General features: G+C 53.5%; 2 protein-coding genes across 2 annotated transcripts in view; both read left to right on the forward strand.

Moving 5' to 3' along the window:
• LOC307092747 (uncharacterized protein) overlaps window positions 1–24,068 on the forward strand; it is a 185,711-nt gene that overhangs the window by 96,695 nt on the left and 64,948 nt on the right. The window lies entirely within an intron of this gene.
• On the forward strand, window positions 9,412–19,099 carry LOC307092744 (uncharacterized protein). The gene is made up of 4 exons (XM_079760186.1): window positions 9,412–9,593; window positions 12,139–12,332; window positions 15,583–15,706; window positions 16,985–19,099. The coding sequence occupies exons 2-4, from the start codon at window positions 12,180–12,182 to the stop codon at window positions 18,808–18,810; spliced, it is 2,103 nt and encodes a 700-aa protein (XP_079616312.1). The 5' UTR covers window positions 9,412–9,593; window positions 12,139–12,179; the 3' UTR covers window positions 18,811–19,099.

Raw genomic sequence — 24,068 nt, forward strand, 5'->3', positions numbered from 1 at the left:
CCATTCTCTGTCCTGCCTCTAAGCAGTGGACTGGAGCTGAAGCCCAGATTGACAGCAGGAACTCACAAAACCTTTATTTTTAAAAAAATATTTTTTTATTGATTTCAAAGAGGAAGGGAGAGAGAGAGAGAGAAACATCCATGATGGGAGAGAATCATTGATCGGCTGCCTCCTGCATGCCCCCTGCTGGGGATCGAGCCTGCAACCCGGGCATGTGCCCTTGATGGGAATCGAACCTGGGACTCCTCAGTCCGCAGGCTGACGCTCTATCCACTGAGCAAAACCCGGTAGGGCATTTTTAAAAATTTATTTATTGTTAATCCTCATCCGAGGATATTCTTCCACTGATCTTTTTAGAGAGAGTGGAAAAGAGGGGGAAAGAGAGAGAAACACCGATGTGAGAAAGACACATCGATTGGTTGCCTCATGCATGTGCCCCGACAAGCCCAGGGAGGAGCTTTCAACCAAGTACCTGACCTTGACCAGAATTGAACCTGAGACCGGTTGGTCCACAGGCCATGCCTCTATCCACTGACCCACACCGGCCAGGGCTCACAAAACCTTTAGATTAGTTGCTCTGACAGTGGCTTCAGCTGCAGGATGCACCCTCTGGGGCTGCTCACAGCCTCTGGGAGATTTCTGGACGCACGTTCAGAGGAGGCACCTCTGTCAGGATTGCAGCGGCTCCTCTCTGCCTGTCAGTTACACCCAGGGTTTCAGTTCCAAAGATGGCTGAAACCTGGCTCCCCTGGTCTGAGGCGTGGCACCCGTCTACGTGCAGAATTCTGACCATCAGGACACGAGGCTCCTTTTCTTCCCTATTTTTTAATTTCTAACTTTTTCTTACACGTGGCTCCTTTGTAGAACTGTTGTGGAGCGAACGTGAGTGAACGACCACTGGAGTCCAGACCAAATTAAAATTTAGGGAGCCTTTATTAGCCAGCCGGCCGACCGGCCAGCCGACCAGCGACTGCTCTGCCTTTCTCCACGCAGGGAGCCCAGAGAGCAGCCCCGACCCTTTGAGCAGGACTGATTTTAAATCCATTTACCACATCCTGATTTGTTTTGTTTTTAATATATTTTATTGATTTTTTACAGAGAGGAAGAGAGAGATAGTTAGAAACATAGATCAGCTGCCTCCTGCACACCCCACACTGGGATGTGCCCACAACCAAGGTACGTGCCCTTGACCGTAATCGAACCTGGGACCTTTCAGTTCGAAGGCCGACACTCTATCCACTGAGCCAAACTGTTTTAGGCACCACATCCTGTTTTTGCAGAGCAAGCAACCCAGGACAAAACAGTTTTTCCTAAGCACCACATCCTGTTTTTGCAGAGCAAGCAACCCAGGACAAAACAGTTTTTCCTAAGCAACGTTAGGATCATGCCATTGACGACCATGTTATTTACAGGGTCACCTGTTCTTCAGAAAGCTGACAGTGTTCTGTGTTCTATCTTGCAAGGCTATTTTGTGAGTCAGCTGGGATTCACGCATGCTCAAAAATTTCTACTCTCTAACAGAACCTGGTGAAAAGTTTCCCCTGGACAGCACTGAGCGTTATGTGGGACCCTCTGGGAACCCGCAGAGACACTGGAGCTGCCCAAACGAGTGAGCCCTCCTCAGGGCGACCTGTGGTCTCAAAATACATGGAGGCCACAAGTCAGGAGCAGGACGCACTGCCCTGGCTCCAGTAGGTGGAGAATGAGACTGGGGTGTGGGCTAAGGACCTGTCCCATTGGCTGCATTCATAGGGCCTCTCTCCAGTGTGTTCTATGTTGTGTACTGGTGAGCTGATTGGGAACAGACTTGCCTAAAGGATACCCCACATCGGCCACACTCATCGGCCTGGGCCCGTGTGCATCCCGCAGAGTGAGGCAGGCCCTCCCCGCAAAGGGCTTCCCTGCCCCCGACGCTCACGTGGCCTTCCTCCAGTGTGAACTCTGATGTCTCCTGAGGCTGCTCTTCTGCTCAAGGACTTCCTAGCCTGGCCGCACCCCGAGGCCACCCCTCTGACTCCTCTGCAGGTCACCGAGGCTGTAGCTGTGGCAGCTTCCAGCGTGAGCCCTGCGGTGCCCATCAAGTCTGCATTGGGACCAGAGTTTCTCCCACGTGCACGGCACTCGTGCGGCCTCTCTCCAGCGTGACCTCAGAGCTGGACAAGTGAGTCCTCACAGCAGGAGTCCTCCCTGTGGACTGGACTTTGGGTTTCAGTTCCAATGATGGCTGAAACCTGGCTCTCCTGGTCTGAGGCGTGGCACCCGTCTACGTGCAGAATTCTGACCATCAGGACACGAGGCTCCTTTTCTTCCCTATTTTTTAATTTCTAACTTTTTCTTACACGTGGCTCCTTTGTAGAACTGTTGTGGAGCGAACGTGAGTGAACGACCACTGGAGTCCAGACCAAATTAAAATTTAGGGAGCCTTTATTAGCCGGCTGGCCGGCCAGCCAACCAGCGACTGCTCTGCCTTTCTCCACGCAGGAAGTCCAGAGAGCAGCCCCGACCCTTTGGGCAGGACCGCTTTTAAAACCATTTACCACACCCTGTTTTTGCAGAGCAAGCAACCCAGGACAAAACAGTTTTTCCTAAGCAACGTTAGGATCATGCCATTGACGACCATGTTATTTACAGGATCATCCTGTTCTTCAGAAAGCTGACAGTGTTCTGTGTTCTATCTTGCAAGGCTATTTTGTGAGTCAGCTGGGATTCACGCATGCTCAAAAATTTCTACTCTCTAACAGAACCTGGTGAAAAGTTTCCCCTGGACAGCACTGAGCGTTATGTTATGTGGGACCCTCTGGGAACCCGCAGAGACACTGGAGCTGCCCAAACGAGTGAGCCCTCCTCAGGGCGACCTGTGGTCTCAAAATACATGGAGGCCACAAGTCAGGAGCAGGACGCACTGCCCTGGTTCCAGGAGGTGGAGAATGAGGCTGGGGTGTGGGCTAAGGATCTGTCCCATTGGCTGCGTTCATAGGGCCTCTCTCCAGTGTGTTCTATGTTGTGTACTGGTGAGTTGATTGGGAACAGACTTGCCTAAAGGATATCCCACATCGGCCACACTCATCGGCCTGGGCCCGTGTGCATCCCGCAGAGTGAGGCAGGCTCTCCCCGCAAAGGGCTTCCCGCCCCCCACGCTCACGTGGCCTTCCTCCAGTGTGAACTCTGATGTCTCCTGAGGCTGCTCTTCTGCTCAAGGACTTCCTACCCTGGCCGCACCCCGGAGGCCTTGGGCAGCCATGCAGACTCGGCGGCGTCGGGAACAGTCACGCATCCTGTCAGGACCAGGTACGGTGCCGCCGGGGCTCTGGGAATGCCAGGGGCACTTTGTAAAGTATGTGACCCTCTGACCAACAGGTGATCCATCTGAACGAATACAAAACAGCATTCCATGGACTTGCTCTTCCCCCTCCGCCTCCTGGCCGACCACTGTGAATGGTATTTCAGCCCCCGAGGGGTGGGCAGCAGGAACTGGAACCTGCTGTGGGGGTCCTCAGGCCCCGCAGCCCCACCTCCCTGTGGTCCTGCCGCCTGGTGACGGAGCCTCTGAGGGGCACGCGTGGAGCGGCTGAGCTCCCTCTGCAGCGGGAGTGTGTGCCTGACTGTTCTGTTCCGTTAGATCATCCTTTGGCTGTGACGGAAGTCGCTGTAAGAGTTCTGGGTTTGCTGCGGCCGCATCCTCAAAATCAATCTCTCTGCCCTTCGTGGCACCTCCTTCTGTACTTCCACTGAAGCGCAGGCTCTCTCCACACCACTCCTCACCGGCCCCATGGATACACTGTCACTGCGTTGGATCTGGCTGTCGAGACCAAGAAACAAGCAGGCCTCTGAGAAAAACACAGCAAATGGCAAGAACCCACAACTCTGCCAGCGCTGGGAGTTCTTGGAAAGACTTCTTTAAAAGTGAGAGTAAAGAGCAGTCCTTCCCTCATACAAACCAAGCCCGAGTCTGTCTGCCGCCCGCCCCACAGTGCACAGCGCCCCCACGATTAGAGGTGGACTCGACAATGAACCTCTCCTTGGGCACAGAACAGGGCAACAGGCAGCCGCCTCCAGGCGGGACTTGGCGGCTGGAAAAACCCACTGTCCCGGGAGACCAACAGTTTCCACGAACAAGGCCGCCGTTCCCGCTGGCGCCAGCAGATCCCATTCCCGGCGCAACCTGGGGCAGCTCGGCTCCTGATCAGAGGGGGGCTCCGGGTCAGGCACAGACTGCTCGGCTCTCCTCCAGGGCATGGCGCCAGCACAGGCTCCCCCCTCGCCTCAGGGACCTGGCGTGCCGGCCTAAACCCTGTGCCAGGCCCTGGAGGCAAGACAGCTTCTGCCCGGGAGACGGGCAGGACGGAGCTGGCAAGGGCCCTGGGGCCTGAGAAGGGTCTGCAGCGTCTGCGAGCCCCACCCGCCTGGAACTCGGGGGCAGCTCAGCCTTCTGGACGTTTGGAAGTCTGAGGGTCAACCTCAGGCACATGGCTTCTCAGACGCCGTCACGTGTCATGACAGCGAGCAAGGAGACGCACAGTTCCTCCCGGTCTAAGTGTGGCCCTTCCGGTGTGAACAACAGAGGTGGGTGCTCCTGAGGCCTCTCCGTGGTGTGGAATTTTGGGTGGGGAATGAGGCTGGGGTGTGGGCTAAGGATCTGTCCCACTGGCTGCGTTCATAGGGCCTCTCTCCAGTGTGTTCTATGTTGTGTACTGGTGAGCTGATTGGGAACAGACTGGCCTAAAGGATACCCCACATCGGCCACACTCATCGGCCTGGGCCCGTGTGCATCCCGCAGAGTGAGGCTGGCTCCCCCCGCAAAGGGGTTCCCCGCCCCCCACGCTCACGTGGCCTTCCTCCAGTGTGAACTCTGATGTCTCCTGAGGCTGCTCTTCTGCTCAAGGACTTCCTACCCTGGCCACACTCCGAGGCCGCCCCTCTGACTCCTCTGCAGGGCACCGAGGCTGTAGCTGTGGCAGCTTCCAGCGTGAGCCCTGCGGTGCCCATCAAGTCTGCATTGGCACCCAGAGTTTCTCCCACGTGCACGGCACTCGTGCGGCCTCTCTCCAGCGTGACCTCGGAGCTGAACAAGTGAGTCCTCACAGCAGGAGTCTTCCCTGTGGACTGGACTTTGGGTTTCAGTTCCAATGATGGCTGAAACCTGGCTCCCCTGGTCTGAGATGTGGCACCCGTCTACGTGCAGAATTCTGACCATCAGGACACGAGGCTCCTCTTCTTCCCTATTTTTTAATTTCTAACTGTTTCTTACACGTGGCTCCTTTGTAGAACTGTTGTGGAGCGAACGCGAGTGAATGACCACTGGAATCCAGACCAAATTAAAATTTAGGGAGCCTTTATTAGCCGGCCGGCCAGCTACTGCTCTGCCTTTCTCCACGCAGGAGGTCCAGAGAGCAGCCCCGACCCTTTGGGCAAGCCTGCTTTTAAACCCATTTACCACACCCTGTTTTTGCAGAGCAAGCAACCCAGGACAAAACAGTTTTTCCCAATCAATATCAGAGTCATGCCATTGACGACCATGTTATTTACAGGGTCATCCTGTTCTTCAGAAAGCTGACAGTGTTCTGTGTTCTATCTTGCAAGGCTATTTTGTGAGTCAGCTGGGATTCACGCATGCTCAAAAATTTCTACTCTCTAACAGAACCTGGTGAAAAGTTTCCCCTGGACAGCACTGAGCGTTATGTGGGACCCTCTGGGAACCCGCAAAGACACTGGAGCTGCCCAAACAAGTGAGCCCTCCTCAGGGCGACCTGTGGTCTCAAAATACATGGAGGCCACAAGTCAGGAGCAGGACGCACTGCTCTGGCTCCAGGAGGTGGAGAATGAGGCTGGGGTGTGGGCTAAGGATCTGTCCCATTGGCTGAGTTCATAGGGCCTTTCTCCAGTGTGTTCCATGTTGTGTACTGGTGAGCTGATTGGGAACAGACTGGCCTAAAGGATACCCCACATTGGCCACACTCATCGGCCTGGGCCCGTGAGCATCCCGCAGAGTGAGGCAGGCTCTCCCCGCAAAGGGCTTCCCTGCCCCCCACGCTCACGTGGCCTTCCTCCAGTGTGAACTCCGATGTCTCCTGAGGCTGCTCTTCTGCTCAAGGACTTCCTAGCCTGGCCGCACCCCGAGGCCGCCCCTCTGACTCCTCTGCAGGGCACCGAGGCTGTAGCTGTGGCAGCTTCCAGCGTGAGCCCTGCGGTGCCCATCAAGTCTGCATTGGGACCAGAGTTTCTCCCACGTGCACGGCACTGGTGCGGCCTCTCTCCAGAGTGACCTCGGAGCTGGACAAGTGAGTCCTCACAGCAGGAGTCCTCCCTGTGCACTGGACTTGGGGTGCTATGACTCTGGGAACTGGAGGACAGGCTACAGTCCCGTGAGGATTCTCTCGCTTTCTCTGGATTAATTCCCTCTCCCAGGCCTGCAGGGATGCAGTGTGCACAAGCGCTGGGGTCCCCAGATAGACTGTAAACTCCAGCAGTGATTACATTTTTGAAGTTTGGCCACTGGTGCCTTTTAGTAAATGTTAAAGGCTATTTATTTATTCATTTATTTATGTTTAAACCACATTTGTGAGCCCTGGCCAGTGTTTCTCAGTGGTTAAGAGCGTTGGCCCACGCACCGAAGGGTTGCGGGTTCAACTCCCGGTCAAGGGCATGCACATGGGTGCAGGTTGGATCCCTGGCACGAGGCGGGTTGTGTTTGGGAGGCAGCCCACCTCGGTGTCTGGGAAGGACGGACGGGGCCAGGACGCCGAGGTGGGTGTGCAGGCCGTACCCAGGGAGGACCCGAGGGCCAAGTTCTCCGGCATCACATTGAGGTGCAGGCGTCTCTGAGCCTCGTCCAGGAGCCCCCACTCCTCCCGGGAGAAAAAAATGTCCACGTCCTCACAGGTCACACAGCCCTGCCCTGATGGGGACAGATCTATGATCACCTCCTCTCCTGGGACCCCAAATCCACACCCGGCTCACCTCCTGCCAATGCCCCCCCCTCCCCCCTTAGAGGAGACGCCAGGGCCGGTGCCACAGATGCCTGCGCTCTGCTCACGGCACCGGGATCACTGTGTCCGCCCACAGCGGCCACAGGCACTGGCAGGGGAGCCATCTACACGCAGCCTGGCCCGGGGAGGGCCCACGCTCTCTCCACGGCCCTCCTTCCCACACCCTCTCTCACGCTCACTCTGGTGCCCAGTTCAGCGCATGGCATCTAGATGGTGCCCGACACGTTCAATAGGATCCAGCCCGACTCCCAGTGGTCTCCACTGCAAGAGGGGACAGACCCACCTGAAGGGCTCCCTGCTCAATTAAAAAAAAAAATATATATATATATATATATTGATTTTCCACAGAGAGGAAGGGAGAGGGATAGAGAGTTAGAAACATCGATCAGCTGCCTCCTGCACACCCCCCACTGGGGATGTGCCCGCAACCAAGGTACATGCCCTTGACCGGAATCGAACCTGGGACCCTTCAGTCTGCAGGCCGACACTCTAGTCACTGAGCAACACTGGTTAGGGCCCTACTCAATTCTTTAAAAATATATTTTTATTGATTTCAGAGGACGGGAGAGGGAGAGAAACATCAGTGATGAGAATCATTGATCGGCTGCAGGTCAAAATTCGGGGTCACCCCTAACTCCTATCGTTCTCTCCCTTCCTTAAAATCTTAAATTCTGGGTGGCCCTAATTTATTTTTAATAATTCTGTATTGTTGAGAGTATTACATATGTCACTCCCCCCCCCCCAATGACCCCCTCCAGCCCCCCTGCCCCCCTTCACCGCCCCATGGTCTTGTGTCCATGGGTTACGCATATATGCATACGGGTCCTCGGTTGATTACCTCTCACCTACCCACCCTCCCCCACCTTCCCTCTGAGATTTCCCACTCTGTTCCGCGCTCCATGTCTCTGGGTCTGGGTGGCCCTCATTTAAACCCTGATCCAGATGCAGTCAGTCCTCCCTCCTCTACGGCCACCCCTCACCTGGAGTGTGGGTCACCCCTTCCCCGCTGCTCCCACCGACTCCCGGCCCCGCCCCCCACCTCCCGGCCCCGCCCCCCGCCCCCTCCCGGCCCCGCCCCCCGCCCCCTCCCGGCCCCGCCCCCCACCTCCCGGCCCCGCCCCCCACCACCTCCCGGCCCCGCCCCCACCACCTCCCGGCCCCCCCCACCACCACCTCCCGTCGCCATCCCGGAGACCAGGAACACCCGCCGGCAGCTGCGCGGCCCACAGCGCGGCCCGGCCTCCGGGGTCCCGGGAGGGGGCGCTCCTCGCGGGGCTGCTGTCCGCCTGCCCAGCAGGGGGGACCCGCGACGGCCCCTCCGCGCTCCTGACCCTACACAGCTCGGCCCCGCGCCCCGGCCCCGCCCCGTCTGTCCTGACGCGGGACAAGTTGGAAGGGGCGCTCGGATCACCCTCCTCTTTTTTCAAACATTTTATTTCGGAGGGAGGACGGGAGAGGGCGGGAGGGGCATCGGTGATGGGAGGGACCCCCCAAGGAGCCCGCACCCCGGGCCCGGGCCCTGACCTCCGCGGTCACAGGTCGGTGCCCACCCCCGAGCCACGCGGAGGGGCTCCCGCCCCCCTCAGCTCACCAGCCTCCGAGCTGCCAGCCCGGGGCCCCGAGACTGGGCGAACCCCTCCCTCCGCCCTCCCCGGCGCCAGTGCTCTGGGCTCCGCGGCCCCTCCACGACGAGACACGAGCGGCTCCTCAGCCGGCCCGCCTCCCCACCCCCTGACCCCCCGGTGTCCCCCGCCCCCCAGCGCCTCCAGGTCCTGACGCGGGGCCTGGGCTGCGGGGAGGCGGGGAGGCGCGGCCGCCGCCTGCGGACTCGGGGCTGAGGGGACGGGGTGGGTAGGAGCGCGGGGGGCGGGGAGGGCGGGAGGCCCCCCCGGGAGAGCGGACCGGCACAGAGTCGCCCGCCGCCGGGCAGGGGCACAACCCCTCCGCCACCGTCCTCTCGGCCTGGTCGCCTCCGGCCCGAGCCGCGCGCCTGGAGGACTCAGATCGCGCCGCGGCCGTCCGCCAGGCCGTGACCGCAGCGCCCCCAGCAGGTCGGCGGTGACCCGGGGTCCACGCCCCCCAAACGCCCCGCTGCTAGGAGCTGGAGGACGGCACGCCTAGGACGTCGGCCGCGCGGCATTATGGGTAACGTAGTTCCCTCAGCTCCGTTTGCGCCAAACCTCAGTGTGTTCCTCAGAGGCACGCCTACGGCGATCAGCACGGGGGATTGTGGGTAACGTAGTTCCTACGCTGACCGTTTGCGCCTTACTTCTGTGCGCCCATTGGCTGCATGCCTACAGCGTTTGCCGCGCGGCATTGTGGGTAACGTAGTTCCCGCAGCGTCGTTGGCGCCTTCTATACCTTCACGAGAGGCACGCCTACGTCACTCGGCACGGGGCATTATGGGTAGGGTGGTTCCCACACCTCCGGGAGCCGCCGCGAGGGAGCTGTCGGCACATGGGTGTGGAGTCCGCGAGGTCGCCCGCGAGGTCGCGTCAGGCCGGGCGGTGGTCGCCCTCCAGGCCCTCGCCGAGAGGCCCCGGGGCGGTGCGTGAGCGGGGCCGCGTCCCGGCGGGGCCGCGCGAGCCCCGAGCGTCGTCTGAAAAGGTGGGGATTCGACTTCTCAGGCGACGCGTGGGGCCTTGAGCGGGAACGCGGCCCGGCCTGCTCCTGGCGGGCGGCCGGAGTGCGACCTTCGGGGAGGAGCGAGCGGGACGACGTGCCTGGCGCCACGAGGGGCCTGAGGGCCGCGGGAGCCGTCGGGAGGGCTCTGGGCAGCTCCGGGCCGGGGCCGCACCGGGAAGCCCTCAGGGCAGCTCGCGGGCGCCCCCTGAGGCTGCGCGTGAAATTCGGGGACTCGCCCCTTGGGGTGAAAAGCGGGGACGCAGACTCCGGGTCCGAGGTCCAGACTAAACCCCGACGGGCGTGCCCTTAAAGCCATCGGGAAGTGCCCACGCCCGGTGGGTGTCTGCGGCCGAGATGCCGCCAGCCCCGGGCAGGGAGGGGGGGGGTATGGACTTCCTCCCGCTCGTCCCTCCTGCCGCCCCCCAACGTGCTCCTCAGAGAGCCGAACTCGGGTACCACGTGGCTCCACTGACTTGAACCACATCTGGGGCGGAAAGCATTGACCAGGATGCCTCAAAAACAAACAAACAAACAAAAAAGGGGCAAAGGGACCCGCAGTCAGTAAATAGTGGGCGCTGTCATCCCTGAGGCGAGGACTTTCTGGGGTCCCCACTGGCCAAGCAGGGTGTTGGGGAGGCGTCTCCCCTCTGGCGGGCCAGGATCCCGGGATTGCCCACCCTGGGCCAGTTTGGACCCAGGCCTTGTCGCACCCCGCACACGCACTGCTTCCTTTCCTTCCGACACCCTGGTGAGCCCATGCGCCTTCCGTGCCCATTTCCCACTTTATTTCATTTTATTGACTTCAGAGAGGAAGGGAGAGGGGGAGAAACTTTAATGATGAGAGAATCATTGGTCAGCTGCCTCCTGCACGCCCCCTGCTGGGGATGGAGCCTGCATCCCGGGCACATGCCCTTGACCGGAATGGAACCCGGGACCTTTCAGTCCACAGGCGGAGGCTCTATCCACTGACCCAAACCGGCCAGGGCCCATTTTCCACTTTCAGACCCAACCTCCTCCTAAGCTCTGAGTCCATGGGAATCCAGAATCCATCCTGAAACCTCAAACCTGTTTTAAGGCGAAGAGAAAACCTTATTTGAAGCAGGAAAGAGACTTGCCATGAGTAGGGCAATTTTTTGTGTGTGAGCTAAATAAGAGGAGGAAAATCCTAAAATGGCAGAATCCAGTCATAGGATACGTTACCGCTATGTCTAGCAGGATGCGTCCACTTCCTGTAGGAGATCTTTCTGCTCTGCGGCGTGTACTCCCGGGAAGAAAGACGGGTTTCCCTGACCTCATTTGGGGGACAGAAGAGACTGGGTGAGGGAATATAATGTGTGGGCTGCCAGCCTGATTGGAAGGGGCCTTGGGGAAGAGGAGCGAGGAAGCCTCAGGCACTGGAATGGAGCTTTAAGGAGGGGGTGGAGGCAGAGTTCCCTTTAAATGGAGGCGGTGTCCATCCTTGTTTATACACTGATGAGTAACCATCTTGAAGAAAAGATCATGGGGTGGGGAGGCAATAATAGTTACATTTCCATAAGACAAGGGAACTGGGGTAGCCTAAGATCTCTATTTACAAAATAGAGGAGGCAGAAAGCCCAGAGGGAATAGGACAATGAGGAAGGGGGGGCCTCCTGTGTCCCCTGTGAGGTTTGACTTTTGAACTCCGGAGTTGCTATAGTGACCAAATCAAAGGGAATATTGACCAATCAGAGGGCATATCAGGATACCGGAACTGCAGCCTTGATAAACCTGGAAACTGGAAACAGGAAGTCGGTGGGACTCTTCCCCTTCCCCGTGTGGGAGTCTACTTGTTCTTCAGTAAATTTCCACCTTTGCTATACCATCAAAAAAAAAAAAGGAAAAAGAAAAGGTGATGAAAAATGGAAACAAATTAAGATGTGAATTAACAAATTTCAGATCAAAACCACAATGAAACACCAGTTTACATCTAACCGGATGACTTAATTTTTTGAGCCCTATCAGGTTTGCCTCAGTGGATAGAGCATCAGCCATAGGACTGAAGGGTTCCAGGTTCAGTTCAGGTCCAGGGCATGTCCCTTGGTTGGAAGTCCCATCCCTGTCCCCCGTTGGGGCATGAAACATCGATGTTTCTCTCTCTCTGCCTCTCCCCCTCCCTTCCACTCTCTCTAAAAATCAATGGAAAAATATCCTCGGGTGAGGATTAACAAAACACAACAAAAAGCCAGATGGAAAAATGAAATTTTTGACATCGATTTTAGAAGAGAGAGAAAAACATCAACTTGTTGCTCCACTTACGTATGCATTCATTGGTTGCTTCTTGTATGTGCCCTGACTGGGATGGAACCCCACAACCCTGGTGCTTTGGCAGGATGCTCTAACCTGCCAGGAAGGGCTGCCACAATACCCTAAATCTCTTCAGGTCAGTGACTGGATCACTGATGCCCCTGGTTGAGAAAACTACATTACCCAGAGGGGAATGCGCCCGATTTTGGCGGGGTCAGGGGGGACTTCCGGTGTCCTCAGCCGCTTCATATTTGCCTTTCAGGGTGGTTCACCAAGACAGAGGCTCCACAGCAACAGGTCGTGATGGGGAAGCGCCAGAAGGTTGGCCCTGCCATGCTGAGGCGGGTCCGAGGCTTGCTGAGCCGCTATTCTTGGGGTTCAGGCCTTCCAGCCTCACAGACTCAGCTCCGCCCACAGAGTTCGATGGCTGTGGCAGCGCCAAGGCACCTGACTGAGGTGAGCACGTCCTCCGGGCTTCCCGCCTCCCCCTCCCAACCCTGCAGCCCAGGCCCCACCTCAGGCCCAGGAGGCGCTCCTGGGTGACTGACGGGGTGGGAGAGGGTGAGGGGCCACCTGGAACATGTGCAGAGGCTGCTAAGCTGGAAGATTCGGGAAACCTGGGCCCTGTTTTGTGTGTAAAGGCAACGGAGAAAGTGAGGCAGAGGTTGTGCGTGCAGGGTTTTACTCTCATTCTCAGGGCGCTGGGCCATGGGTGGTTGTGAACAGAAGAGGGACATTGTGTGAGGCAGTGGTCTCAGGTTTTCCCAAAACTTCCCCGAGGCAGAGCAGACTGCAAGGGAGAGGACAGAGTGAGGGGCGGGCAGGAGGGCCCTGTAGGTGATGAGGTAACTGGACTGAGCCCCGAGGGATGCAGGCATCACCCGGCCCGGGGCTGGGCCAGGGCCCTGAGCAGCCTGAGCCCCTGGGTCCTGGCGGTGGGTGCCGGGCCCTCCACAGACCTTCAGTCCCACAGGTTCCTGCAGGTGCAGAGCCGCTCAGGGGGCTGGGCTGTGGGCTGATGTCAGGGCCACACACTCCTGTGGCCTCTGAGGTTGTGGTGCCCTGAGGCTGGCTGTCCAGTCCCTCTTCCTGCCCTGGGACCTGGGGACTTGGAGCAGACACCAAGACCAGAATACTAAGTCCCGGTCTAGGGTTATATGATCTGGTCCCTGTTTTTGGCAACGTGTGGAATGAGATGTGAGAGGTCTTCCCAGGCACAGGGACCAGAATGTGCAAAGGCTTAGAGGGGACACTGAGCTGGTTCAGAGACCCACAGGTGTCCTTTCTTCCCATGGGGACTGGGAACACTGGGAGAGGAGTCAGGGCTAGAGCAGCTTTGTGACAAGCTGGGTGTCTGTTCTGCCGGTGCTGGGAGCCATGGGAGCCTGGATCAGTGGAGGCAGGTGATCTGACCCAGGTCGCATGAGACTCCATGTGGCTGCAGCTTAGACCGATGGAGGGAGGGAGGTGGTGGAATGAACAGGGAGGAGGCTGCTGCAATAGTCCGAGTAATTGTGATGGTGTCTGGGCCAGGATGGTGGCCATAGAGGTGAGAAGCACTTTGATTGGAAGTTAGGGTTTTAGGTGAAGATGCCAGGATTTTTTTTTTAAGCTTTATTTATTTATTTATTTTAGGGAGAGAGGAAGGGAGATAGAGACAGACAGACAATGATTTGTTGTTCTACTTATTTATCCATTCACTGATTGATTCTTGTATGTGCCCTGACAGGGGATTGAACCCACAACCTTGGTGTATAGGGCCCGACGCTCCGCCCAACTGAGGAAACCGGCCAGGGTGCCTTCTGCATTTTCTAATTTTAAGGTTGGCAGAGAGAGAGGTAGGAGTCAGGGATGACATGAAGGTTTGGAGGAATTGAAGCACCTCAATGTAGATGGCAAAATACACTGTAGTAAGAGCACTATTCATTGAGGATAGCTGGAGTTTTATTTTTAGCCTGATGAGGGTATGAGATGTTTGAGAGAGCAGTTCATAGGTGTCTGGAATTCTGAGGAGGAGGTGTTCAGGATGGAGACTTCTCCAAAAGGGAGTGGAGAGTGTATGGACCAGGGAGGAGCTGCAGCTCACTTTAATATGGGAAGCCCTGGTCAGGATGATCATGGTAATAGCCCAGGATGAGGAGCGTGGGCCTCAGGACTGGGTTTCCTGCTAGGAACCCCGATTGTGGGAAGTGGGTGTCACAACCTAAGTGACAGACAGAAGTGGTCCTGTGGGGGGAGGGACTCTGGTTTGGCAAGTGGACAAGGCCTCCAAGGGATGAGTGGATGTGAAACAGATTAGGGGTCGAAGAGGAACTCACACAGGATGAGAGGGGCTGGTGCATATTCACTGCTTTAAAGACTCTCCAGAATTTTGGTGTGGCTGGGGTGTGGCCGTCAGGTTGGCTGTTAGCTTAGGGGCATTGTGATCATCTGGAAGACTCCCTGGGCATAGGCTGGAGGGCCCCTGGGGTTGGGCCTTGTGTGGGGTGAGGAGAGGGGAAGGCTGTGACTCTGAAGGGACACCAGTGGGGGAGGCTGTGGGCACCCGGGAGCCGATGTGGTTCTCATAGGTGATGTGGGAACAAGGAACCATCAGGGAGGGAGGCCTTCAGAGCGGGACTCACGGCCGCCTCTGTGAGTGTGGACCATCAGCATCTGGGCAGTGCTCGATCCTCTTAGAATTTACCAAACATTCTATCATTTATGCTGCATAATAAGTAAAGAGGCCAAGGAGATGAGTGTGGTGCAGGACAGGAGGAGGCTGGGCTGTAGGAGTGCAGGCAGGAGAGGTGTGGTCGGAAGAGTGATGTGCATGTAGAGAGGGCGTGTGAATTCATGGCCACAGGGTCTTGGCATTGACATCAGAGTGAATGAAGGGCAAGCCCATGTCTGTTGGCATCTGGTGGAAATGCAATGTAGCTCCCCCGGGGCATTGCCTGGAAGGAGGGGATGTTGTGGTCCTACGTGCCAGGCCCAGAGCTTCAATGTCATTTATGTCCCTTCCTGCCTTTTGTTGAGGGCTGATTCAGTGATCAGTAGGGCCTCGATGAGATAGCAGACCTCAGTGCCACCCAGGCTTGGAAATCTCCACTGGCGTGGGGAAGGGAGAGGGTGAGCAGGGGATAGATTAGGGAGGTGGTAAAATTAAAATCCTGGGAAAGAAGCGAATCACGGGAAAATTGTCCCCGTCAAGGCATGTTGGACTTTGCTTTCAAGCTGTGCTTCTGGGAATGGAGCTGTGTGAGAGCAGTGTGACCCACATCATTATGTGCAGAGGCTCCTGGAAAGGGGAGGGATTTGGGTCGTGAGGGTGAAGGGTGATGCCATGGTTTTTATGTGTTGGAGGGACACTGGGGGGCTCACGGGTATTGCCTGACCAGTTGAGTGTCTCATCACTCACACACTCTCTATGGCCGACTTCTCTCTCTACTGTATGTTTGTGACACCCACTGTGTTAACAGGGGCAGTGTGGCCTACATACCAAGTGAAGAGCTCAGTTATCATCTGTCTGCCCATATGCCTATTATTGTGGGAAAACACAGTATAAATGAGATTATAAGAAGTGAGTGACTCCAATGATATCATGGCCTGGTATCTTCTCTGTTGTGGGAGGAGGGAGCAGATGGATGTGGAGGCTGGGTGGTTGAGGAATGTAAAATCCTAGGAGAGAAGTTGATCATGGACTGAACTGTGCTCATTACGACAGGATATAAAGTTTGAGGACGTGGCCATCGCCTTCTCCCAGGAGGAGTGGGGACTCCTTGATGAGGCTCAGAGACTTCTGTACCGCGACATGATGCTGGAGAACTTTGCACTTGTAGCATCTGTTGGTAAGACCTTCACATCACTCCTCGTGTCCCAGGTCATGTCCTCCCTTTCCTGTTTTCTCCTGAAGTAGCTTAGTCCCTCAGGCAGACCATGGGCTCTGCTCATTTCCGCACTTTCTTGTCATAAGTGTGTGGCTGCTGGTGCTGAGCTGTGTGGTGTGAGTGCCCTCTGCCGGGGACACTCTGCGCATCCTTTACATCTGTTGTCTCAGAGTTCAGAGAATGGGCCTCAGCTGCAGACAGCCCGGGATATGCCGGACCTTCACCCTCTGCCTGGAAAGGTGACTATGCCCAGATTCATGGCTTCCAGTTCTGGCCCCTTCCGTTAGCTAACAATCCTTTGTGACTTCCTGTGCCAGGTCATGGTCTTTCTTTATATGAACCATGGACTGTACTTATAAGATCTACCTCAAATGTCCGTAATATTGTCTTCCCTGAACACTAAGTATGCCGAGTTGGCTCTGGGCCAGTAGGTGCTGCTCACCTCTGTTGTCTGTCATTAAGACTTGGATCATTCAGGTTCTGGATGGTTGTTCCATTGGAGGTGCAGGGAGAACCCTGTTTCTGTTACAGGGTGTACATAGAAAGATGGTCTCAGAAGAGGGCTGGCCCTGGTGTGTGGCGACGGGAAGAGCATGACTGAAGGGCTGTGTTCTGATCATGCCAGGATTCTGCCTTGTGTCTAATAGTGCTGTGGTGCAAGTTCCCCTGCCCGCAACACATTTCTATCTTTTCTTTTCCACCTTTGATCCTTTGCTAACTTGTCATTTCATCGGTGACTTCTCAGCTCCTGGCCACCTTCCCCTTTGTGGTCTCCCGGCATCAGCTGCTCCTCTGCACTGGTTCCTCTGGCGTATGTTCCAGCATTGACCTGTGCATATGTTATGAGGTGTGCATATATCCTTAACTAGTGCGTAGACACCAGGTCCTCATTGAATTTTACTGGGGGAAAAACATAACCAACCTTCTGTACAACTTTCCCATTCCACCCGTAGACAAGCCCTTCTGAATACTTTTAGCAGAAGAATTGGTTGAAGATGCTGTTTCTATTCCGTGTGGTGGCATGCCATCTCTGTGTCCTTATTCTGGGGAGGTCTCCCCTATTTTGTGATCTTCAGAGGCCCAGTACTGCACAGCAGCACATTATTCAACCTGCCTCCAGGGCTCTTAATTTCAGACGATCCCATGAAACCAACATATGGAGTCTGACAAACCTTTGTAATGGGACTTGCTCCTCTTACCAATGCCAACACCATTTCCTCAGCATTTCTCTGCTTTCAGGTTGTTGGCATAAAACTAAAGATGCGGAGACCTCTTCCGAGCAGAGTGTGTCTATAGCAGCAGAGTCACAGGTCAAGGCTTCTAAGACAGCTCTACCAACCCAGAAGACCATTCTTTGTGACCGGTGTCTCTCAGTCTTAAAAGCTATTCTGCACCTGACTGAGTCACAAGCAGCAGACCTTAAGCAGAAAGCGTTCTTCAGTGACGCATGTGTGAGAGACTTCTGTTTCAGTGCAAACCCTCATCAGGAGCAGAGGGAAGCCAGTGGAGAGAAGCCCTGGAAAGAAGCTGTGGACAGGGCCTCGTTGGTGACCAGGTGCAGCTTCTATGTATCACAGAAGCCTTTCATGTATAGGGAGGTTGAGGAGGATTTCCCAGCCAGCTCAGGCCTTCTTCAGCACCAGGCCACTCTCAGCACTGAGGAGCCCCACAGTGGTCGTGAGAGTGGGCAGTCTGTTCTTAGTGGAAAACATCATCATGAGTGGGGTGAGTGTAAAAAGGCTGCCTTCCACAACCAGAACCTTGTTCAACAGCAGAGCGTCTACCCTGGAAATGGGCTTTTTGAGTGTCACAAATGGGGGAAGGCCTTTCGACAAAAGTTTAACCTCCTTCGTCATGGGAGACTTCACGCTGGACAAAGGCCTTATGAGTGTGGTGACTGTCCGAAATCCTTTAGCCAAAGCTCTAGCTTCATTCAACACAGGAGAATTCACACTGGAGAAAAGCGATCTGAATGCAGTGTTTGTGGCAAATGCTTTAGTTACAAAGCTGTCCTCATTCGACATCAGAGAATTCACAATGGAGAAACGTCAGACGACTGTCGTGACTATGGGAAGTCCTTCAGCGGAAACTCTGCCCTCAGTCAGCATCAAAGAATTCACACTGCAGAAAAGCCATTTGAGTGTAGTGATTGTGGGATGTCCTTCAGCCATAGGTCTAAGCTCATTGAACACCGCAGAGGTCATACTGGTGAAAGGCCTTATGAGTGTCGTGAATGTGGGAAGTTTTTTAGACGCAAAGATTACCTCCTTAACCATGAGAGAGTTCACACTGGAGAAAAACCATATGAATGTGGTGATTGTGGGAGATGCTTTAGCTATCAAAATGGACTCATTCAACATCAGAGAGTTCACACTGGGGAAAAGCCCTATGAGTGTAGTTATTGTGGAAAGTCCTTCAGCCAGAGCTCAACACTCATTGAACACCAGCGAAGTCACACTGGGGAAAAGCCTTATGAGTGTAGTGTTTGTGGGAAGTCCTTCAGCAGAAGGTCTGCCCTCACTCGACATCAGATAATTCACACTGGAGAAAAGCTATATGAATGTAATGATTGTGGGAAATGCTTTAGCTATAACGGTGGACTCATTCAACATCAGAAAATTCATACTGGAGAAAAGCCATATGAGTGTAGTGATTGTGGGATGTCTTTCAGCCATAGGTCTAAGCTCATTACACACCACAGAGTTCACACTGGAGAAAGGCCTTACGAGTGTAGTGAATGTGGGAAGTTTTTTACACGCAAAGCTAACCTCCGTATTCACCAGAGAGTTCACACAGGAGAAAAGCCTTATAAGTGTAGCGAATGTGGGAAAACCTTTGGACAAAGTTGTAACCTCTTCCAACATATGAAAGTCCACACTGGAGAAAAGCCATATGAGTGTACTGATTGTGGGAAGTCCTTCAGCCGTAGTTCTATCCTCACTGACCACCAGCGATGTCACACTGGAGAAAAGCCTTTTGAGTGCAGTGTTTGTGGGAAAGGCTTTAGACTACGCAGCAGTCTTACTTATCACCATCACGTTCATTCTGGAAAAAAAGCCTTATGAGAGCCCTGACCAGTTTGGCTCAGTGGATAGAGCGTCAGCCTTCGGACTGAGGGGTCCCAGGTTCGATTCTGGTCGAGGGCATATACATTGGTTGCGGGCACATCCCCAGTGGGGGGGGGGGGGTGCAAGAGGCAGCTGATCGATGTTTCTCATCGATGTTTCTAACTCTATCCCTCTCTGTAAAAAAATCAATAAAATATATTTAAAAACAAAAAGCCTTATGAGTGTGGTGAATGTGGGAATTCCTATAGCAATACTTCTGGCCTCATTCGTCACCAGAGAGTTCACACTGGAGAAAAATCGTATGAATAGTGATTGTGGAAAATGCTTTAGTTATAAACTCATTCAATATCAAAGGACTCACAGTGAAGACAAGTCATATGAGTATAGATCTTGTCAAAAGTCCTTCACAAAAAGCTCTTGGCTCTTTCAACACCGAAAGGTCACACAGGTGAAAGGCCTTATGAGTGTAGTGTTTGTGGGAAGTCCTTCATCACAAACTCTGTCCTCGTTGAACACCAGCAATGTCAAACTGGACAAAAGCCATGTGAGTGTAGTGAATGTGGGAAGTTTTTTTCTTTTTTAAATATACAATTTTATTGATTTTAGGGAGGAACAGAGAGGGAGACATAGAAACATGAATGATGAGAGAGAACCATGGAGTGGCTGCTTCCTGCACGCTCCCTACTGGGGATCCAGCCAGCAACCCAGACACATACCCTTGACCAGAATCAAACCTGGGACCCTTCAGTCTGCAGGTCGACTCTATCCACTGAGCCAAACCAGCCAGGGTAAATGTGGAAAGTTATTTACAGAGAGCTCTATCTTTTTCCGACACCACAGAGTTCATCCGGAGAAATGCGTTCACAATGTAGTGATTGTGGGAAATTCTTTTTTTTGTTTTTGTAATTTAATAAATCTTTATTGTTCAGATTATTACAATTGTTCCTCTTTTTTCCCTCCACCTGGTTCCCACCCCACCCTGTGTCCTTACCCTCCCCCCCCACTGTCCTCATCCATAGGTGTACGATATTTGTCCAGTTTCTTCCCACACCCCTACACCTCTTTCCCCCTGAGAATTTTCAGTCCACTCCCTTTCTATGCCCCTGATTATATTATACTAGAGGCCCAGTGCATGATTAAATCATGCACGTGTAGGGTCCCCTACACGCTTTTGCTTTCGATCACGGGGGAGCTGGGTGCCTGTCCGCTGGTGCACCAGGCCTTTCAGAAGCCTCCGGCTCGGCGGAGGCTTTTGAAAGGCCTGCTGCCTGAGCGGACAGGCACCCAGCTCCCCCGCTTTTGATGGTCTGTGGCGGGTCGTGAGCTCGCTGCCCCAGAGGCCCCTTCTGTGCCCTAGCACAGCCATGGCGCAGATGCTGAGCTCGTGCCACAGCTCAGCGTCCCGCCGGCCCTATCGGCTACCCCGGCCACCCCAAGTCCCGCCCCCCCGCGCCTCCTGGCCAATCGTGGGCATAGCGAAGGTGCGGTCAATTTGCATATTTGTCATTATTAGGTAGGATTCACCAGTTTATTCTGTTCATCAGGATGTTTTTTTTAAAATTTACTTGATTATTAGATTCAATTGTTGATAGATATGTATTTGTTGTTCATAATTTTTATCTTTACCTTTTTCTTCTTCCTCTTCTTAAAAAATTCCTTTCAGCATTTCATATAATTCTGGATTGGTGTTGATGAACTCCTTTAGCTTTTTCTTATCTGTGAAGCTCTTTACCTGATCTTCAATTCTGAATGATAGCTTTGCTGGGTAGAGTAATCTTGGTTGTAGGTTCTTTCTATTCATCATTTTGAATATTTCTTGCCACTCACTTCTGGCCTGCATAGTTTCTGTTGAGAAATCAGCTGACAATTGCATGGGTGCTCCCTTGTAGGTAACTAACTGTTTTTCTCTTGCTGCTTTTAAGATTCTCTCTTTGTCTTTTGCTCTTGGCATTTTAATTATGATGTGTCTTGGTGTGGTCCTCTTTGGATTCCTTTTGTTTGGGGTTCTCTGCGCTTCCTGGACTTGTAAGTCTATTTCTTTCACCAGGTGGGGGAAGTTTTCTGTCATTATTTCTTCAAATAGGTTTTCAGTATCTTGCTCTCTTCTGGCACCCCCATAATTCGGATGTTGGTACGCTTGAAGTTGTCCCAGAGGCTTCTTACACTATTTTCATATTTTTGGATTCTTTTTTCCTTTTTTCTTTTCCGGTTGGGTGTTTTTTGCTTCTTCGTATTTGAAATCTTTGACTTGATTCTTGCGATCCTCTAGTCTGCTGTTGGATCTCTGTATATTATTATTTATTTCAGTCAGTGTATGCTTAATTTCTAGTTTTTTTTTCATATCCTCGAGGTTCTCACTAAATTTATCGGCAGTTTCTAGAAGATTCTTGAGTAGCCTTATAACTGTGTTTTTGAACTCTATATCCAGTAGTTTGCTTTCCTCCATTTCTTTCATGACCTGTTTGTTTGTTTTTAGGAGTTTTATTTTTTTTAATTTAATAAATATTTATTGTTCAGATTATTACAATTGTTCTTCTTTTCCTCCCCCTCATAGGTCTCCTCCACCCGGTTCCCACCCCACCCTCTTCACTTACCTCCCCTGCACTGTCCTCATCCATAGGTGTATGATTTTTGTCCAGTCTCTTCTCACACCCCTTTCCACCTGAGAATTTTCAGTCCACTCCCTTTCTATGCCCCTGATTCTATTATATTCACCAGTTTATTGTGACCTGTTTTTTTGTCTCCGCATTTTGGCTGCTTCCCTGTGTTGATATAGTGGGCTGTGTGCTAAGTGTCCTATAGGGCCCAGTGGCTCGACCACCCCAGTTACCTGAGGTGGACACTCTTGGTGCACCCTTTGTGGGCTGTGTGCACAGTCTTGTTGTAGTTAAGCCTTGATTGTTGTTGGTGTCACTGGGAGGAATTGACCTCCAGGCCAATTGGCTGTGAGGATCAGTTGTGTCTACGATGGGAAAACTGTGCTGGAGACACCCTTATAGGGCAAGACTTGCTTCAGTGAGGCTTTGGTGCTCACTGAGTGTGTCCCTTATGGATCTGAGGAGTTGTAATCTGGATGGTCCCACTCTGACCCCTGGGTACACTGGCTCTAGGATCTCCAAGGGGGTGCTAATTTAGCCTCTGCCTGAGGCCACCCAGCAGGAGCTACGGAGAGATCTGCATATTTCACTTCTTTGGGGTTTGGAGGTGCCCAGATGAGGCCCAGCTGTGAAGCAGTGCAAGCTGCTGTGGGGTCTTGGGCCTTCTTTTGGAAGTTCTGGGGCTCTCTGACTCAGCTGCAGTTTGTCAGGTAAGTTTAGAATTCAAAGGACCAGGCCATTCATATGCAAACGCCTCTGCGCACAGCGGGGGTGGGGTTGTAAATTGGGTGGGGTGGGGTCTCGGAATCAACAGGGTGGAGCAAACATCAATGGCTGACCGTCAACCCTGCCCTAAGAGGTCCCCTGTCTCAGGGTCCCGTGGTAATCGCTGCAAGCACCTCTGAGAGAAAGCCGCCCTTGTGTTCCAGCCCGCTGCCAGACAGTCCAGTTTCTCCCCGTATGAGTCTGGGTCCCCAGAGTCTCATCCGGAACTGGAGTTCAGAGCAGTTGGGAGCTTATGTCTCCCTCCCGATTGAAAAAGCCAGCCGCGTCCTCAGTTGCCAGTCCTTTCCACGCATGCTCGTGCCTCCGTACCTCTGCACTTTACTTCTGCACCTCTGCACCTCCTCTGAGTGTCAGTGTGCTTTTCTCTTCCCTTCTTTAGAATTTCCACTCATCCAGCCTTCCTGTGGTTCTGGATGACGTCTGTTTTGTCTTTTAGTTGTAGTTTTGAAGTGGTTGTGCAAGGCAGCAAGTTCAGGTATTTACCTATGCTGCCATCTTGGTTTCTCCTCCAGAACCATTTACTTTAAATCTTTTTAGTGAAACACTGTGCTAGATTCCTCATAAGCTCCGGGTACAAGTGAGGCTTAAAGGAGCTCTGTTGTACTTTCTAATCTGCCCAGGGCTATTACGACGTTGATGTCACTGCCACTTTTTTTTTTAAATATATTTTATTGATTTTTTACAGAGAGGAAGAAAGAGGGATAGAGAGCCAGAAACATCGATAAGAGAGAAACATAGATCAGCTGCCTCCTGCACACCCCCTACTGGGGACGTGCCCGCAACCAAGGTACTACATGCCCTGGACTGGAATCGAACCTGGGACCCTTGAGTCCGCAGGCCGACGCTCTATCCACTGAGCCAAACCGGCTTCGGCATCACTGCCACTTTTTATGGCTGAAACCATCTCACCTCCACCACCAGGCTCACCTGCACAGGTGCGTCAATCACGGCCCCTGGGTGCTCAGGCAAGCTCACCTCCGTGTTCTCCCTTCTGCTTGAGGAAATGGTGAATACGCAGACCTCTTGGGGGGACCCTCCTTCCTGTCTCTCCTCTAGGGAATGGGCCTGACTCAGTGTTGGTCCATAGACCCATCCTTTGCTAAGAAAGACTGCCTCTATCAGGGACAGTGTCCTCATAATATGCTGTGATGAACTTTTGCAGCTTATTCACCAACCAGGAAACTGCTTGATGTATACTGGTCTGCTTTGTGATCTTTTTGTGAAAGTCTCTTTGCTCTTTTCCCTTGTACACGTTAAGCGCCATGTCAGTCACCGGTGACTGACACTGTATTTTCTGTGCAGACCTCTTCAGTCACCGGTGACTGACAGTATACTTTTCATTCAGGACACATCAGTCACTGTTGACTGATGATATACAATTTAAAAAATTATATTCTCTAAGTGAAATAAGCCAGTCAGAGAAAGATAAATATCACATCATCTCACCCATTTATGGAATATAATGAACAATATAAACTGATGAACAAAAATAGATCCAGGGACAAAGAAACATCGATCAGACCATCAAACCTCCGAGGGAAGGTAGGGGAAGGTGGGGGTAAGGGGGAGACATCAACCAAAGGACTTGTATGCATGCATATAAGCCTAAAACCCAGTGGTCGGCAAACCGCGGCTCGTGAGCCACATGCAGCTCGTGAGCCGCCGTTTGCCACTCTGTTGACTAATGAGTTTGCCGACCACTGCTAGACTAAATGTTACCGTGTAGTTGGAAGCTGTGAGGATTAGGCAATTGTGGCATATTGTGTGCAAAGAGGTAAAGGGTAGTATATGACAGTGGTCGGCAAACTCATTAGTCAACAGAGCGGCAAACTGAGGCTCGCGAGTTGCATGTGCCTCGCGAGCCGCGGTTTG

The sequence above is a fragment of the Cnephaeus nilssonii genome (genome assembly GCF_951640355.1).
Source record: "Cnephaeus nilssonii genome assembly, chromosome: 20".
NCBI lineage: Eukaryota > Metazoa > Chordata > Mammalia > Chiroptera > Vespertilionidae > Cnephaeus > Cnephaeus nilssonii.

Bases quoted from the DNA above. Each gene is read 5' to 3' on its own strand.
- LOC307092744 (XM_079760186.1), top strand. From the start codon at position 12,180: ATGGGGAAGCGCCAGAAGGTTGGCCCTGCCATGCTGAGGCGGGTCCGA. The intron at 12,333-15,582 runs GTGAGCACGTCC...TCATTACGACAG, and splicing joins CGCCAAGGCACCTGACTGAG to GATATAAAGTTTGAGGACGT. The intron at 15,707-16,984 runs GTAAGACCTTCA...CTCTGCTTTCAG, and splicing joins TGCACTTGTAGCATCTGTTG to GTTGTTGGCATAAAACTAAA.